Source organism: Notolepis coatsorum, assembly GCF_963971535.1.
Source record: "Notolepis coatsorum genome assembly, chromosome: 7".
In the NCBI taxonomy this organism is placed as follows: domain Eukaryota; kingdom Metazoa; phylum Chordata; class Actinopteri; order Aulopiformes; family Paralepididae; genus Notolepis; species Notolepis coatsorum.
Window position 1 is genome coordinate 127,107,008 of NC_140171.1, and position 15,572 is coordinate 127,122,579.

General features: G+C 43.8%; 1 protein-coding gene across 1 annotated transcript in view; it reads right to left on the reverse strand.

Annotated features, from left to right (window-relative positions):
* Positions 1-6,106: 6,106 nt before the first annotated feature.
* Positions 6,107-15,572, reverse strand: part of tnrc6c2 (trinucleotide repeat containing adaptor 6C2) — a gene marked incomplete at its 5' end in the record, with an annotated part of 28,596 nt that continues 19,130 nt past the window's right edge. The window contains 3 exon segments of the mRNA XM_084318379.1: positions 6,107-10,408; positions 12,568-12,707; positions 13,506-13,579. Of these exon segments, the coding sequence (XP_084174505.1) occupies positions 10,054-10,408; positions 12,568-12,707; positions 13,506-13,579 (569 nt within the window). The 3' untranslated portion in view covers positions 6,107-10,053.

Sequence of the window (15,572 nt, forward strand, 5' to 3'; positions counted from 1 at the left end):
AGTGTAGGCTACAGACAGCCCATCAGCACAAAGTCCATGTATGTAGTACTAGTAAAGTCTATAAATATAAATAACCATAGGAATAGAATAATGTAGTGGACTACAGACGGCCTGATCACCACAAAGTCCACAGCTTTAGATTCTCTCCCCCCTACCAGGTGGGGGACAGAAGGGAGGCAACACACACACACCGAGAGAGAGAGAGGGGTAGAGATGGAAACAGAGGGAGACGCACACACAGTTCTCCAGGTGGGAGAACACGAGAGCAACAGAGGGAGAGAGAGACCCATACACAGAGGGAGAGAGACCCCCATACACACAGAGGGAGAGAGAGACCCATACACAGAGGGAGAGAGAGACCCATACACACAGAGGGAGAGAGACTCATACACAGAGGGAGAGAGAGAGAGACCCATACACAGAGGGAGAGAGAGACCCATACACACAGGGAGAGAGACCCCCATACACAGAGGGGGAGAGACCCATACACACAGGGAGAGAGAGACCCATACACACAGAGGGAGAGAGAGACCCATACACAGAGGGAGAGAGAGAGACCCATACACAGAGGGAGAGAGACCCATACACACAGGGAGAGAGACCCCCATACACAGAGGGGGAGAGACTCATACACACAGGGAGAGAGAGACCCATACACACAGAGGGAGATAGAGACCATACAGAGGGAGAGAGAGACCCATACACACAGAGGGAGAGAGATACCCATACACACAGAGGGAGAGAGAGAGACCCATACACACAGGGAGAGAGAGACCCATACACACAGGGAGAGAGAGACCCATACACACAGAGGGAGAGAGACCATACAGAGGGAGAGAGAGACCCATACACACAGAGGGAGAGAGACCCATACACACATAGGGAGAGATAGACACATACACACAGAGGGAGAGAGAGACCCATACACACAGAGGGAGAGAGAGACCCATACACACACAGGGAGAGAGAGACCCATACACACAGAGGGAGAGAGACCCATACACACACAGGGAGAGAGAGACCCATACACACAGAGGGAGAGAGACCCATACACACACAGGGAGAGAGAGACCCATACACACAGAGGGAGAGAGACCCATACACACACAGGGAGAGAGACCCATACACACAGGGAGAGAGAGACCCATACACACAGAGGGAGAGAGAGACCCATACACACAGAGGGAGAGAGACCCATACACACAGAGGGAGAGAGAGACCCATACACACAGAGGGAGAGAGAGACCCATACACAGAGGGAGAGAGAGACCCATACACAGAGGGAGAGAGACCCATACACACAGAGGGAGAGAGAGACCCATACACAGAGGGAGAGAGAGAGACCCATACACAAAGGGAGAGAGAGAGAGACCCATACACACAGAGGGAGAGATAGACCCATACAGAGGGAACTTCAGGTTTACTGTAGAAAAGTACATTAGTCAGTAAACTAATAGCAGGAGATAGACATGGGCCCATCCTGCAACACAATACTTTTGTAATTGGGCTGTGCTGCCTGGAAACGGTGATCAGAACTTTTATTTAGCCTCCTTCAGGAAAGTCAGCAGGCCTCGTTACTGGACGTCGGGTGTTTTCATAAAGCAGACACATGGAACTCATCTTTGAATGTCCTGTAGCCTACTCGTCTTCATGCTTTCTTTTTTTTTTAATCCACTTTTTCTCCTAATTTTTTCTATTTTTCTCCCATCCCAATTTCGTATTTCCAATTCTTCCCTCCCCTGTCTTGAACGTTGCTAGACTATGCCTCCCACTGGTCGGCTGTAGTGAGGATAGAAGCCTTGCATCACGTGTGCCCTCCGCCTCATTGCTTTTACCAAACGGTTCGTGCGTTTGCTAATCTGATTGGCCACTGACGTTTCTTTGACGTTTCTGGTCATGTGACATGTGCGCCCAATTGTGTGACGGCAAGTTCTTTGGACGATTAAGCTTAGGCGCTCTTTCGAAGTTGGTTAAGGTTAGAGTTTGTCTTAGAGCAGGGCGATAGAACGCCAGCCCTGATTCCAAACTCTAACCTTAACCAACTGCGAAAGAGTCGCCTAAGCTTAACCAGTGATAAACTAGGCGTTAGGTAGTTTGCAGGCTGTTCGACGCGGAAATGGGCTAAGACACTGCTCGTCATGCGATTGGGCGCACATGTCACATGACCAGAAACGTGCGTAGCCAATCAGAGCGCAAAACGGGAACGCGGAAACACGAACGAAGTATTCAGGCACCCTGCGTAACAATCCGTGTATCATAGAAATGGACTATAAACACCAACAGTGAATGTGAATTATATATGCATTTGCCTGCAGTATAAACCTTTAGTGCATCTTTGAGTCTATTGTGCTTACTGACATTGTGCATGCATTGTTTTGACCATGCATTAAAAAGAACTGCTATTAAACAATTTTGGTTCAAGGGTGCAAGGAAAAAGAGAACACAAAAATGTATGGGACTCTTAGTAACAGCCAAGAAAAATTGCAATTTATTAATATAGTTCGAAAGAAGCTCCATAATCCATGGAAACAATTGTTTCCGGTGCATGTCATTAACAATCACATTCTATGAGAAGAAAAAAAAGAACAACATTAAAAGCCACAACTTTGTATCTCAGTTACAGACGTTTTCCTTTAACATTTTTTTTTAAAGTAAAGAGAAAGGCAAAGGCAGAGTACCCCCCCCCCCCCTCTCCCCTTAAAAAACAAGACAGCCTTTAAAAGTCATGGGCTTTGTTTTTCAGTACAACCCACAGTGCTTTAGCAGAAGGATAAGCGCTCATTGGTTAAGGATTACACAGCATGGTGACACAATGTAAAGTTTGCCATAATATTAGATGATAATGACGATGATAATAATGAGGGACGACAAAGTAGCGTAGCAAATTTGAGCAAAGAAAAATAACAAACAACCCAACATCAAACCCTGAAGCCCAGAGTATGAGTAGACAAGCTCCCACAGTTCAACAGTGGATGCTTGGACTCCCTCCCTCCCACTTGTGCATAGATCATGATCCTTTAAAAACCAGCTTTATTCCTCCGTTTTAACCATCTGTCACATAAGAAAAGTCTCAACTCTTCGAATACCTGCCACAAGGACAGGGTTGCCACTTGTTGAGACAGCTGCAAAGCCAAGACTCATAGTTTTCACCTAAAAGGTTGTTTATAAAAATGTTGAGGGTTAGGTTTCTTAACCACCTTTTAGGGTAACAATCATTACCTTAACCCTAACCTCACGATTAACCATAAACCTAGAATAGAGATGAACTTGATTACTATTCTTTTCTTTTGTGATAATCAGTTGTCAAAGATATAGCAAGGGCCAACAAGTGACAACCCAAGAACAGAGACCTTTAAAAGACAGGAGAGATGATAAGGTATTAATGCACGATGCTCCTGAACTACAGGAGAGATGATAAGGTATTAATGCACGATGCTCCTGAACTACAGGATGGAACTTCCAAGAAAAACAAACACAGTTCAATGCATGTCCTGTCACTGTTTTTTTTGACCATCAAAACCATTGATCGTTTTGTTTAAATGTAAAGCAATTTCTACATATATTTTACATGTAAAGCACTCCACTTCTTTTTCTAAGTTGATTCTCAGTCCTTTATTTGGTAAATATGTAACTTGCTACAAACTTTTTTTTCTGAATTTCTTTTTTTTTAAAACAATGGTATTTTATATTCTGTTAAATCCATAACCTTCAGTGCTTGCTCGGAGCTTTATTTTCTCCGTTGCTTTTTTTCACACATAAAAATGTAACTTAGAAATGACGGAGTTGGTATTCTGGAACCCTGGCTTTCCTGAGACAAGATCCACGTCTTTTATGAGTGTGCAAGATAGTGAGCAAATTGCGTTGCTTAAAGACAACAAACTCAAATAAATCAAATACATACAGATAGTCTGTCGACATCAAAAGTGAACTTAAAATTGAAATACGACACAACACTGATCAATCCCAGAGTTCTGAAAAGTAGCATAAATCTTCATTTTGCAAGTTTCTCATGTTCATATTCATTAGATGGAAGATGGAATTTGTCCTTCGTCAACATTCCTGTTATAAATTCCTATTTCCTTGAACTTCAGACAAATGAAATGCTTGTAAACGACAGGTGGCGTTGCAAAATAAGAACAGAAAAGATATAGGCACCTCTGAAATGAGTCTTGTAACAAACTCACCTCCCCACTTCATCCCTTTCCATCTCAGTTAATATAGGGATTACTAGTCCATCTACAACTATCTATGGCCACAGTTCTTTGTTGTTTTTTTTGTATACTTTTTCAATTTTTTTTCTTCTTTTTATTTTATTTTTATATATATGTTCAGAACAAAAATGGTGCAATACTCAATGATAATCCTTGTATTGGATTATTCCACAATAAAAGCCACTATAAGGTAGATAAACATTTTACAGATAGAATGAGGAAAAAAACAAACAAACACTTTTTTCTTCCGTTAAGTCCTTGAGTAAACATTTACACATGAATTGTCACCATCTCCCCCTCGGTACTTAGTCTCGTCTTTATCTACGATTAGCTGAGTGAGGGGTAGAAGACACTCAGTGCAACGTTAGAAGATAACAATGTCTATCAGAATATAGTTTTATAGACGAGCAAAAAAAAAGAATAAAAGAAGACAAAAAAAAGACAAAAAAAAACACGACAACATACTGAGTGGAACATAACAGCAGCAGGCCATGTGTCCTACACACACAGGTCCTACACACATCCCATGTGTCCTACACACACACACACACACACACACACTTCCTACACACATTCATACATACATCGGACTTTCAAGCACAACAACATGGTGATGTTTGCATTTCTTTTTCCTCCCAGTATTTTGTATTTGTTAATGCAATATTTTGAACTGATGTCCCCTAAAAGCTCTGAAGTTTACTAGTCAGACAAAACAAAATTACTAAAGACTTCACATTTACTTTATTGGCGCTCCTTGATTCAAGTATTTCTGTTCAATATTTTTGTTTTGATATGTTTATGATTTTCTCTTCTGGGTAAAGTATGCATTTTAAAACAGGTGATTTCAGGTTGGGTATTTAGACTTTAGGCTAATTTAACAGACACATACACACACACACAGTACAAGCACTTCAAGGTACTGCAATATGTCATTAAAACCAGAACGTGCATATCCAACCCCAGATAGGAAAGACATATCTTCCAATCGATCAAGTATCACTTCTCAAACCCCTACCCCAAATTATTTCCTTCGTATCACTTATTTGCGGGGGAAATACATATTGCTCATTTTCAGTTGTATTAAACCAAGACCTTTTTAAAGGAAGGTAAAAACAGGTTTTCAGAGGTTAAAGATCCCAGGTGAGATCTCGAGGATGTGCTACCACACAACGTACTTATACAGTATACATATTACCTATGTACTGTATGTATACCGTTACCTATATAGTGTAGCTGTAGAGAGGCTGGCCTCTCAGTGCTGGTGCAGCATGGGGAATCCCCTTCACTGTCAGGGTTCTCCAGTCAGTACAGGACGCGTGGAGGCCCTCGGCTATTGGGTCTGTCTGAGCTCGGATCAAGGCAGTTACAGAAACAGGCAATAGTGATTTTTGCTAGTGTGCTGCAGGACTGCAAGCCCTGAAAGGAGCCTTTTCCCCTTTTTTAGTTTCATTTTACCATTTTTTTTTTTAAGACGTTGTACCTTTATTTTTTTTTGAAATGCACCACATCCCCCTTTGGTCCTGCTGCCGCAGATGAGGAGAGTGGGGCTGATACAGTTGGCCCAAGCCATCTGGGTCTCTGTGGAAATGTACAGTTCAATGGCCCACTTTGAGTGGGACACAAACAAACAAACAAACAAAAACAAACAAATAACGATAAATACAGCGTCCACAAAAAAGGCACCCCAGCCACCACCGGTCTACCTCCTTGGATGGTGGAAGTAGAGGCCGATGGACTGGGGACGTTTCAGCTAGAAGTGCAGAGCTTTCTTTTTTTTTTCTTTTTTTTTAACATATTAGAGATTTTATTTTTTCATGTACCGGTAGGTTTTTTTTTTATCGTTTTTAAAGATTTTTTTTTATGTCAAACTTCATAAAAATGACGTTAAAATGCGATTTCCTTTTTTTTTTTTTTTTTGGTTTAAAAAAAATATGTACCCGGGATTACCCATCATCATCAACTGTGCACCGTAGCATACCGGAACGCCCCCAATTGAGTAAAGATTTTCTCCTTTAACACAGGGCATTCCCCACAAAAGCAAAAGAAAATATCTCAGTGGTTTTAGAGTGTGGTGTTGTCGCCCATTGACCATATTTACATGCTGGCCAGTTTGCTCGTATGTCACGCTCAGGTTGGAAAGGAATACCACCTGATCAATGGCCACCGTGTGAATTTTGTCAATTGGTTCAATCCCTCCTGTCCCCCACTGCGTCCTCCACAGAGGTTATCAAATATCCTCCAAACTAGGGCAAGACACACTCTCTCTCTCTTTCTAAACGTATAAGTATGACACAGCAATGTTATATTGGCACATCAGGGTCAAGTTGGCATAATTTTACATGTGGAAACGGACTCCCTAAATAGTAACATTTACAAGCAGGCCGCCTTTGGGAAATGGGTTCATTACTAACCCACTCCCCTGGTAATTGGGTTACTTTGCCAGGCATGAGGTTTGCCACGTACTACTACACAGCCTTCTAGTGTAAGACGTTGCTCTCACAGTAGAGAGGACAGAAGTGGAGAGCTGCATCTAGTACTTTACATCATCTCCCCTGAGATCAAGCCGACAGAAAGGGGGCTTCAGCACAGAGACTAAATAGAAAAGGCCAACCTCCGGTGGAGTCAGGAACAGTGTTATGGTGGTTTAGCAATACTTTGCAGGAATGGCGGCCATTTATTTTTTTAAGTGCTGAAGGGAGCATAATGAGAGGTAAGGGGTTTGCCTAGCTCTGTGTGTGTGGGGGGGGGGGGCTCATTCCTACATCAGGATTAACATGCTGTAAAGGGCCCCAGTCTCTAGTCTTTTGCATAGAAACAGAGCCAAGGGCCTGTTGGTGACTGGTAAAGGGGAGGGCTACTGCGGTGTCTGGTTGGAGGTGGTAGCAGCCAGGTGGAGGGCAGGGGGAGACGACCTGCACGGGCAGGCGGAGCAGCGTGGACCGACCAACACACCTCACACCCACGCTCTGAGACACCCTAGTTTTACACACGTCTCCATTACTACCTGGAAGTACTACAGAATACTGTCCAACACAAAAAAAAAGCATGATCAGTTTCAAAACAAATAAGACAATCAACGACGCTCTGTAGTATTGATCCTCATTTTGCATTCAATACACAGGATGAACATACAGAGGCACCTCTGACCAAAGTGTATCTGCACATGAACAGTGAAGGGCTAGTGCAGCAGCCAGTTTTTGAAGACCACTGCATGTAGACAAAGTCAAAACAAATCAACAAAAGTAACAATATAATAATACATCATATAAAGGAGAAAAAGTAAAAACCATAAAAATAAAGTTTTTTTTAACAACACTGGCAAATATTCCAGAAATATGACTGTCTCAACTTCCAGCTAAAGTGATCTTTGTGTGAAAGAAGTAAGAGAGCAGAGAGGGTGCAAGACTACCACAAGGAGAGAGTCGAGTGCTGGCAAGGCGCAGTCGGAGGGCCAAGCGCCGTGATTGGCCAGTCTTGGAGGAGCCGACTGTATTGAGCTGTACTGTATTGTACCCATTCTGCAATCTGTTAATAAAATATTCAATCAATCAATCAATCAAAGCCGTGATTGGCCAGTCTTGGAGGAGCCGTTTCCTGCCGGGCTGAGGGGGGCGCACGTGTATAGGGGGGGGGGGCTCAGCCCAGGAGTAAGTGCTATGAAGGGGTCTCTGACTGACCGGACAGACTAACCAACCAGTCCATAGACACCAGGTCACCGCAGCAGAGAGAGGCACTCGGTGGACCCCCCATCCCAACGCCAACTGACCGACGGACTGAGTGGCCGGCGGGAGTGAGACGGGTAACGATGTCACGTCTAGCATCTCCAGACAGAACAAGGCTAAACATTTGGAGTAACAGTGATATTCACTTTGATATTGTTAAAAAAATAATAACAAAAAAAATCATATCATTTTCATTTCCCCCCGAAGTCCGATAGTACATATTATATATTTTTTGGTTTCCCTTCATCCTGCTACCAGAGGAACAACCTTAAAACGCCAGACACATTTCCAGGAATAGATACAGTACAAAAAAGAGCAGGTCTTTTTTTTTGTAGTTCTTGCTGCTCCTTTTTTGATTTATTGGATTGCAGTTGAAGCAATTTGCTCATCATTAAGTGCTATGATAAAACCCTTTGAAATGATAAAAGTCTCACGTCTCTTCTGTTTTGTACCAAATGCAAGGAGGAACACTCGTCGATCTACTGCATTGGGAGAAACCCCTCTTATTTGGTATTGTGCCAGATACACCAGAACCCATCCAATCCCACTGTGGATCCAGTCTCTGTCGGGTGTGGCTGTGGCAAGCAGAGAGGAAGTGTGCATCGTTGTGTAATCATACGTTTCCAGTCTTCTGTAGTTTCTGAATGCACAGTTTACCACCTGCCTCTCTGCAGAGTTTGCCCCAACAGCTTCAGGGGATTGGGGGGGGGGGGGGGGGGCTGGGAAGGGAATCGAAGGGGAGGGGGGGTAAGGTTTCTGTAGTTCCGAAGTTCTCTGCTGCAATCAACGACTGCAACACTCAAAAAGAAATGGAGACAGAGAAAAAAAACACACAAAAAAAAACATGTAACCAGCTCCGGGTTGACTTTTCGAGTACATGGACGGAAGAGGAGTCTGTGGTCTATATTGCACAATGTTAACTGTCACGTCAAGGTGAAATTGTGTTTCTTGTTTTCTCCAGAAACCTGTGGACCTTTCACACACTTGCTGGAGTCGATAACGAAAACGGACAATAGACAAATCAACAAAGCACCTTGCAGTCTTGTAGGTGACTGGTTTTCTTTTATGTGTGTTTTTTTGTTTGTTTTTGTTGCAGACGTTCTTCTGATCAGTAGGATCTGGACTCGCGGACAACGTTTGATGATTAGGCGCACACCAGACATCATGTACACACAAATAAAACACACTCAGCTAGGTCGATGAATAATCTTCTCTCAGCTTATGTTGCGATAGATATCAAAAATGTGTTTGGATCTAGGCCTACAAAAAAAACAACAACAACCCCAAAAAACAGCAGTGTCAATCCATTTGAGAAGAAATGAAAAGAGTTAAGCTGATGATTGATAGGGCCAGCCAACGCGGCCAGGCCTTCTTACCACCCAGTGACACTTTGCTCCGTCACTTGACTCCTGTCCTGCACCACTCGCTGGCTCAGAGATGGATCTGTGCAAGTTATTCAGCTATTTCATCATTTTCAAAAAACTAAAACTAAAAAAGAAGGCTTGGGAAGGACCTGGGCCAGAGAGCACTTAAGGCTAATATATTAGTGCTGAAAAACCAACGTGAATGGAACTAGTAAAGGTCTCTGAACCACATCATTGGCCACATGCTGGGAATGGTAGTTTAATTCTTAATTTAGAGGGGTGGGGGAGGAAAGTTTCAAATGGCAGCTTTGATTGCTTTTCCTAAAAACTCTTCACACAGAATGTCATGTATAGTCATGGAAAAACTTAAAAACACTTAAAGGTTTCTCTTTGCGTTGTGTCTCCTTCTCCGTTTCATTCACTTTCCTCAGACACATTTCAATAATACCCAAACAAAATCATCATCAAAAAAAAAAAAGGGGAAACCAAAAAGGAAAGAATAACTGAGGACATGGTAAAAAGCAGAGGGACTGGGGTCTGCAGTCTTGTGTGGTGGGGGGACCCCAGCCTTCTGGCTCACCATTCACACTTCAAAACAGTTAAAAATTTATACTGATTATCGCCACATGATTTGCTTGGGTTTTTGCTCCTGTTCCTTTTGAAAATTTAAAAACTTATTTTTTTCTTTCCACCAGCAGCTCTAGTGATGAGACGTGGTGGCTGGTGGGTAGGTTGGTATTCAGGGGGCTCGGGGTCCTACATGGACTCCCCACTCAGCAGGTCTCCAGGCAGCAGGGTGATGATGGAGGTAGGGCTCCCGATGATACGGGCGTCGTCTCCGCTCGGGGGTCCCCAAAGACTAGAGTACTGGGGTACGCCGCCCCACAGCAGGTCGCTGCTGCTGGCCTTGGACCCTCCCCCGCCGCTGCTCCACTGGTGGCCAATGGGGTGAGACTGCGGCACCCCGCCCATCCGTGTCTGATTGGCTCCGGGGTTGGCCTGCCAGCTGGAGCTGGTTGTCGCCCCCAGCGACTGGCCTTGTGCAAAGAAGCGGTTCACCTCCTCCTCGCCGGCGAACTCAGCCAGGATGGTGGTGTTCCCAAGCACACACCTGTCAAGGGAACGAGCAGAGGAGGGAACCGTTAGCACAGAAGTTTCTCTTCAAATACAAAATGTTACTACAAAAAAAAAAAGCACCGTCATGCACTTGTCCTAATAAACTAACCTACACTGTAGCACTCAACACTTTGATGAACATTGTTACTCAGCTGATAGAGTTGTGCCCTTCCTGATGACTTGTCATACAGAACTTGTAAGCCGCTTTGGATAAAAGCGTCAGCTAAATGACTAAATGTAAATGTAAAATGTAAATGTGGAAAAGGCTCATTCCACAGAACTTATCTTAATAAGCAATGAAGCTCTTGAACTATCTCAAACCCGACCCTCTTTTCTTGATCCTCCAATCACAAACGTTGCTTCCCACGGAAAAGCAAAAAGGGCGGGGTTTGAGATAGGTCCGTTCGCAGCTGAAAGTATAACTGCGGGGAAACTTGACACTCCTAGTTTCTAGTGGTTAACAGCTCAGTGTGTAGAGCCAGAGGAGGAGGCGAGGCTAGTTTCTAGTGGTTACCAGCTCAGTGTGTAGAGCCAGAGGAGGAGGTGTGGGCGAGGCTAGTTTCTAGTGGTTACCAGCTCAGTGTGTAGAGCCAGAGGAGGAGGCGAGGCTAGTTTCTAGTGGTTACCAGCTCAGTGTGTAGAGCCAGAGGAGGAGGCGAGGCTAGTTTCTAGTGGTTACCAGCTCAGTGTGTAGAGCCAGAGGAGGAGGCGAGGCTAGTTTCTAGTGGTTACCAGCTCAGTGTGTAGAGCCAGAGGAGGAGGCGAGGCTAGTTTCTAGTGGTTAACAGCTCAGTGTGTAGAGCCAGAGGAGAAGGTGAGGCTAGTTTCTAGTGGTTACCAGCTCAGTGTGTAGAGCCAGAGGAGGAGGCGAGGCTAGTTTCTAGTGGTTAACAGCTCAGTGTGTAGAGCCAGAGGAGGAGGCGAGGCTAGTTTCTAGTGGTTACCAGCTCAGTGTGTAGAGCCAGAGGAGGAGGCGAGGCTAGTTTCTAGTGGTTAACAGCTCAGTGTGTAGAGCCAGAGGAGGAGGTGAGGCTAGTTTCTAGTGGTTACCAGCTCAGTGTGTAGAGCCAGAGGAGGAGGCGAGGCTAGTTTCTAGTGGTTAACAGCTCAGTGTGTAGAGCCAGAGGAGGAGGCGAGGCTAGTTTCTAGTGGTTACCAGCTCAGTGTGTAGAGCCAGAGGAGGAGGCGAGGCTAGTTTCTAGTGGTTACCAGCTCAGTGTGTAGAGCCAGAGGAGGAGGCGAGGCTAGTTTCTAGTGGTTAACAGCTCAGTGTGTAGAGCCAGAGGAGAAGGTGAGGCTAGTTTCTAGTGGTTACCAGCTCAGTGTGTAGAGCCAGAGGAGGAGGCGAGGCTAGTTTCTAGTGGTTAACAGCTCAGTGTGTAGAGCCAGAGGAGGAGGCGAGGCTAGTTTCTAGTGGTTAACAGCTCAGTGTGTAGAGCCAGAGGAGGAGGCGAGGCTAGTTTCTAGTGGTTACCAGCTCAGTGTGTAGAGCCAGAGGAGGAGGCGAGGCTAGTTTCTAGTGGTTAACAGCTCAGTGTGTAGAGCCAGAGGAGGAGGCGAGGCTAGTTTCTAGTGGTTAACACAGGGTTCCCACAGACATTGCAAATTGAAATTCAAGGACTTTTAAGTACTTTCCCAAGCACTATTTTTAATTTTCAAGGATGTCACTCGAAGGTTACAATTCACTTTTAAATGCTGTTTTTTTAAGCATCTTCTTGGCCTGCTTGCCAGCTAGAGCATCACACGCGAAGAAATGAGGAAAAGCTGTTGGAGCGCACGAGACAGCGACTCGTCAGATTTATAACCCCTAAGTAACTATGTTTGTTACTTTTGTTTTCAGTTTTTTCCCTCCTATGTAAAGCGACCTTGGGTCTTTTGAAAGGCGCTATATAAAACCAAGTTATTATTATTAAAAAAGATTTCTTGATTCAGAACTATTTGATCATGGATGAACAAAACTTTCAATGCAAATGGTTGATTTGAATTTCAATGACTTTTTAAGCACCTTGTACATTGTTGTCAAGGAAATCCAGGCCTTGACTTTCTTTTGTAAAAAAAAAATCAAGCACTTTAAGCACTTCAAGGACCTTGTGCGAACCCTGTTAACAGCTCAGTGTGTGGAGCCAGAGGAGGAGGCGTGGGGGCCAGACTTACATGTGCAGGGACTTCTGGGCCTTGGCGGCCTCGTCCTTGGTGCTGTAGCGTACCAACGCGTTGCCCTGCGTCAGGTTGAGGTGGAATGTCATCAGAGGGCCGTGCTGCATGCACAGGGTGCGGAGCGTGGAGCCGTCGATCTGCAATGCACATGCGGACGCTTTAACCCTTTCACTGCCACACGACAAAGGGTTAACCCTTTCACAACCACACTACAGAAGGTTAACCCTTTACTATCACACCGTCTGTAGTGTGATAGTAAAGGGTTAACCTTCTGTAGTGTGGTAGTGAAAGGGTTAATTGTTTTGCACTGCAGTGTCATTCCGCAATTAAAAACAAATTTTTCCAAGAGCTAGCAAAGCAGATTGGTATGTGGAGAAGCAATCTATTCTGGGATTTGCATAATCCCTTCATACCATCATGGCACATCCAGTCTCACAATTCAACTCGCAACAATGCATGTACTTGAGTGCTACGACTGACCATGCATATTTGATGTGAAAAAAAGGTGACAATGAGATGTCTGGCTTGTCAAACATACTGTCAGATCATATTCATTGTTTGTTAACCATAGGCAAAGTTATTGATAGAAAGGCTTGCTAGCATAAAGTTAGCTTTCTGGGTCATTGTCACTGGCATCAGTCAAGTGGCAGGTTGCAGTTAAGCAATTGCTAAAGTAGCGCAGAGAAACTATAATGAAAGTTAGCAGTGAGCAAAGCATAAATAACATATTTTTCTTAATATTTTAATGTTGAAAATATGAATAAATGGCACATATGTTTTGTCTTTGGCAAGTGGCAAAATAGAATAATCAACCTGTAGAGGTGTGCCTTAAACACTCTGTTATTTTTCTCTCCACGCTGTGCCTTAAAACCTTTTAACGCACATCTACACGTTGATTATCCCTTACATTTTTAACCCCACCAGAGTTGACTCACCTGTGGAGTGAGATTCCTCAGCACCAGCCAGCTGCTAGTTCTGTTGGAGCTCTCTGTGCTCCAAGTGGTACCCTCTGAGACAGGAGACATGAGAGACACGAAACATCAGAGACAGGAGACATGAGAGACAGGAGACATCAGAGACAGGAGACATCAGAGACATCAGAGACAGGAGACATGAGAGACACAAGACATCAGAGACAGGAGACATCAGAGACAGGAGACATCAGAGACAGGAGACATGAGAGACAGGAGACATCAGAGACAGGAGACATGAGAGACACAAAACATCAGAGACAGGACACATCAGAGACAGGAGACATGAGAGACAGGAGATATCAGAGACACGAGACATCAGAGACAGGAGACATGAGAGACAGGAGACATCAGAGACAGGAGACATGAGAGACAGGAGACATCAGAGACAGGAGACATCAGAGACAGGAGACATCAGAGACAGGAGACATGAGAGACAGGAGACATCAGAGACAGGAGACATAAGAGACAGGAGATATCAGAGACAGGAGACATCAGAGACAGGAGACATAAGAGACAGGAGATATCAGAGACACGAGACAGGCGACATCAGAGACACGAGAGACAGGAGACATGAGAGACATGAGACATGAGAGACAGGAGACATGAGAGACATGAGACATCAGAGACATGAGAGACAGGAGACATGAGAGACAGGAGACATCAGAGACACAAGTCAAGACGTCAACACTTCTAGTCAAATCGTTAGCCTCATACGATAATTGCCCAAGTAATTTTTCAAATGTGTACATGTTTTTTATTTATATTTTGAAAATAAGTTCCACAAGGTCAGGTGTATCAACAAGTTAGCAAAAATACAAAAACACAACCATTGCGTAACAAAATACCTAAGGTGACTTTTAAACTAAATATGTCGCATTTTTCCCCCGTACATGTATACATACATGTCATACACTAGGCAGTTGTTATACTTGCCTAAGTCATGCGATCGCCATCTGTGTATGTAACGTTAAAATGCACAAGTCACAAGAGTGAGTTAGGCAGATGGGGATTTTTGAACGTAACAATCGTTCTGATTGGCTGAGGACATAGGCAGTAGGCCAGGGTGGTGCAGCAGTGTGAGGAGAGTACAGTTAGGCAGAAATCTCAATTTGGCCAAAAAATTACTTGGGCAATTATCGTATGAGGCTAACGATATATAACATTACTCATTAACCCTCCGAGACAGAAGAGACACAAGTCAAACTCAAAACACTTGTAGTCAAATGTAACATTACTCTGAGACAGAGTAATAAACAAGGTCATGTATAGGATGTCTTTGATGTTTCTCTCAGAGCCGGTTAACCTCAGAATGTCAGTTTCTCTGTGTTTCACCACTCAGTCTGGCTGAAGCGACAACAGTTTAGCAGCAGTGGATCAGAAAAACCACACCAATGCGATCTCAATCACTTTAACCATCTGCGTCCTGATTCAAGGATGGCGAAATGTGTTATGATGAAGATGATACATGTACATTATAAGTAAGGCATATATGAGGTCCTTTTCGACGTCTCAGGTCTTCATTCCCCCAGCCATCCTAGTACCATGATCACTGTTCCTTCTCAACTCAATAGGGAGGTGTAGTCTGACGTCACTTTAGTTTCCCGCGCGGTCCACCCGTATAGGGATTTATCATTGGGAAAATGTATTATCGGCTATTGTAATAATTCTGCCTCATGAACATTGGCACGCTTTCCATTTTTGCACAAAATGAGTTCCCTTCTATCACTAACATTATGTTTAAGCATTTTTAGTTGAAATAAAATTATATGTAGTTTCAAGTTTCTTTAATAGTTGTCATACAGAAGTACAGACTACTTTCATACAAAATGCTTCTTACTGTTACGCTCCAGAGACTGTGCTAGACAAGATAGTATCAAATAACATAGTATAGCATGTAATTTAGAAGAAGAAAATGAGGTCACAGTGTTCGGTATAGACATATGTACAATGTTCTGAGTTACCATATAATATACAATACTATGCAGTGTACTAATGTACAGTACTATATAGTGCAAAGCAGAAATGGGA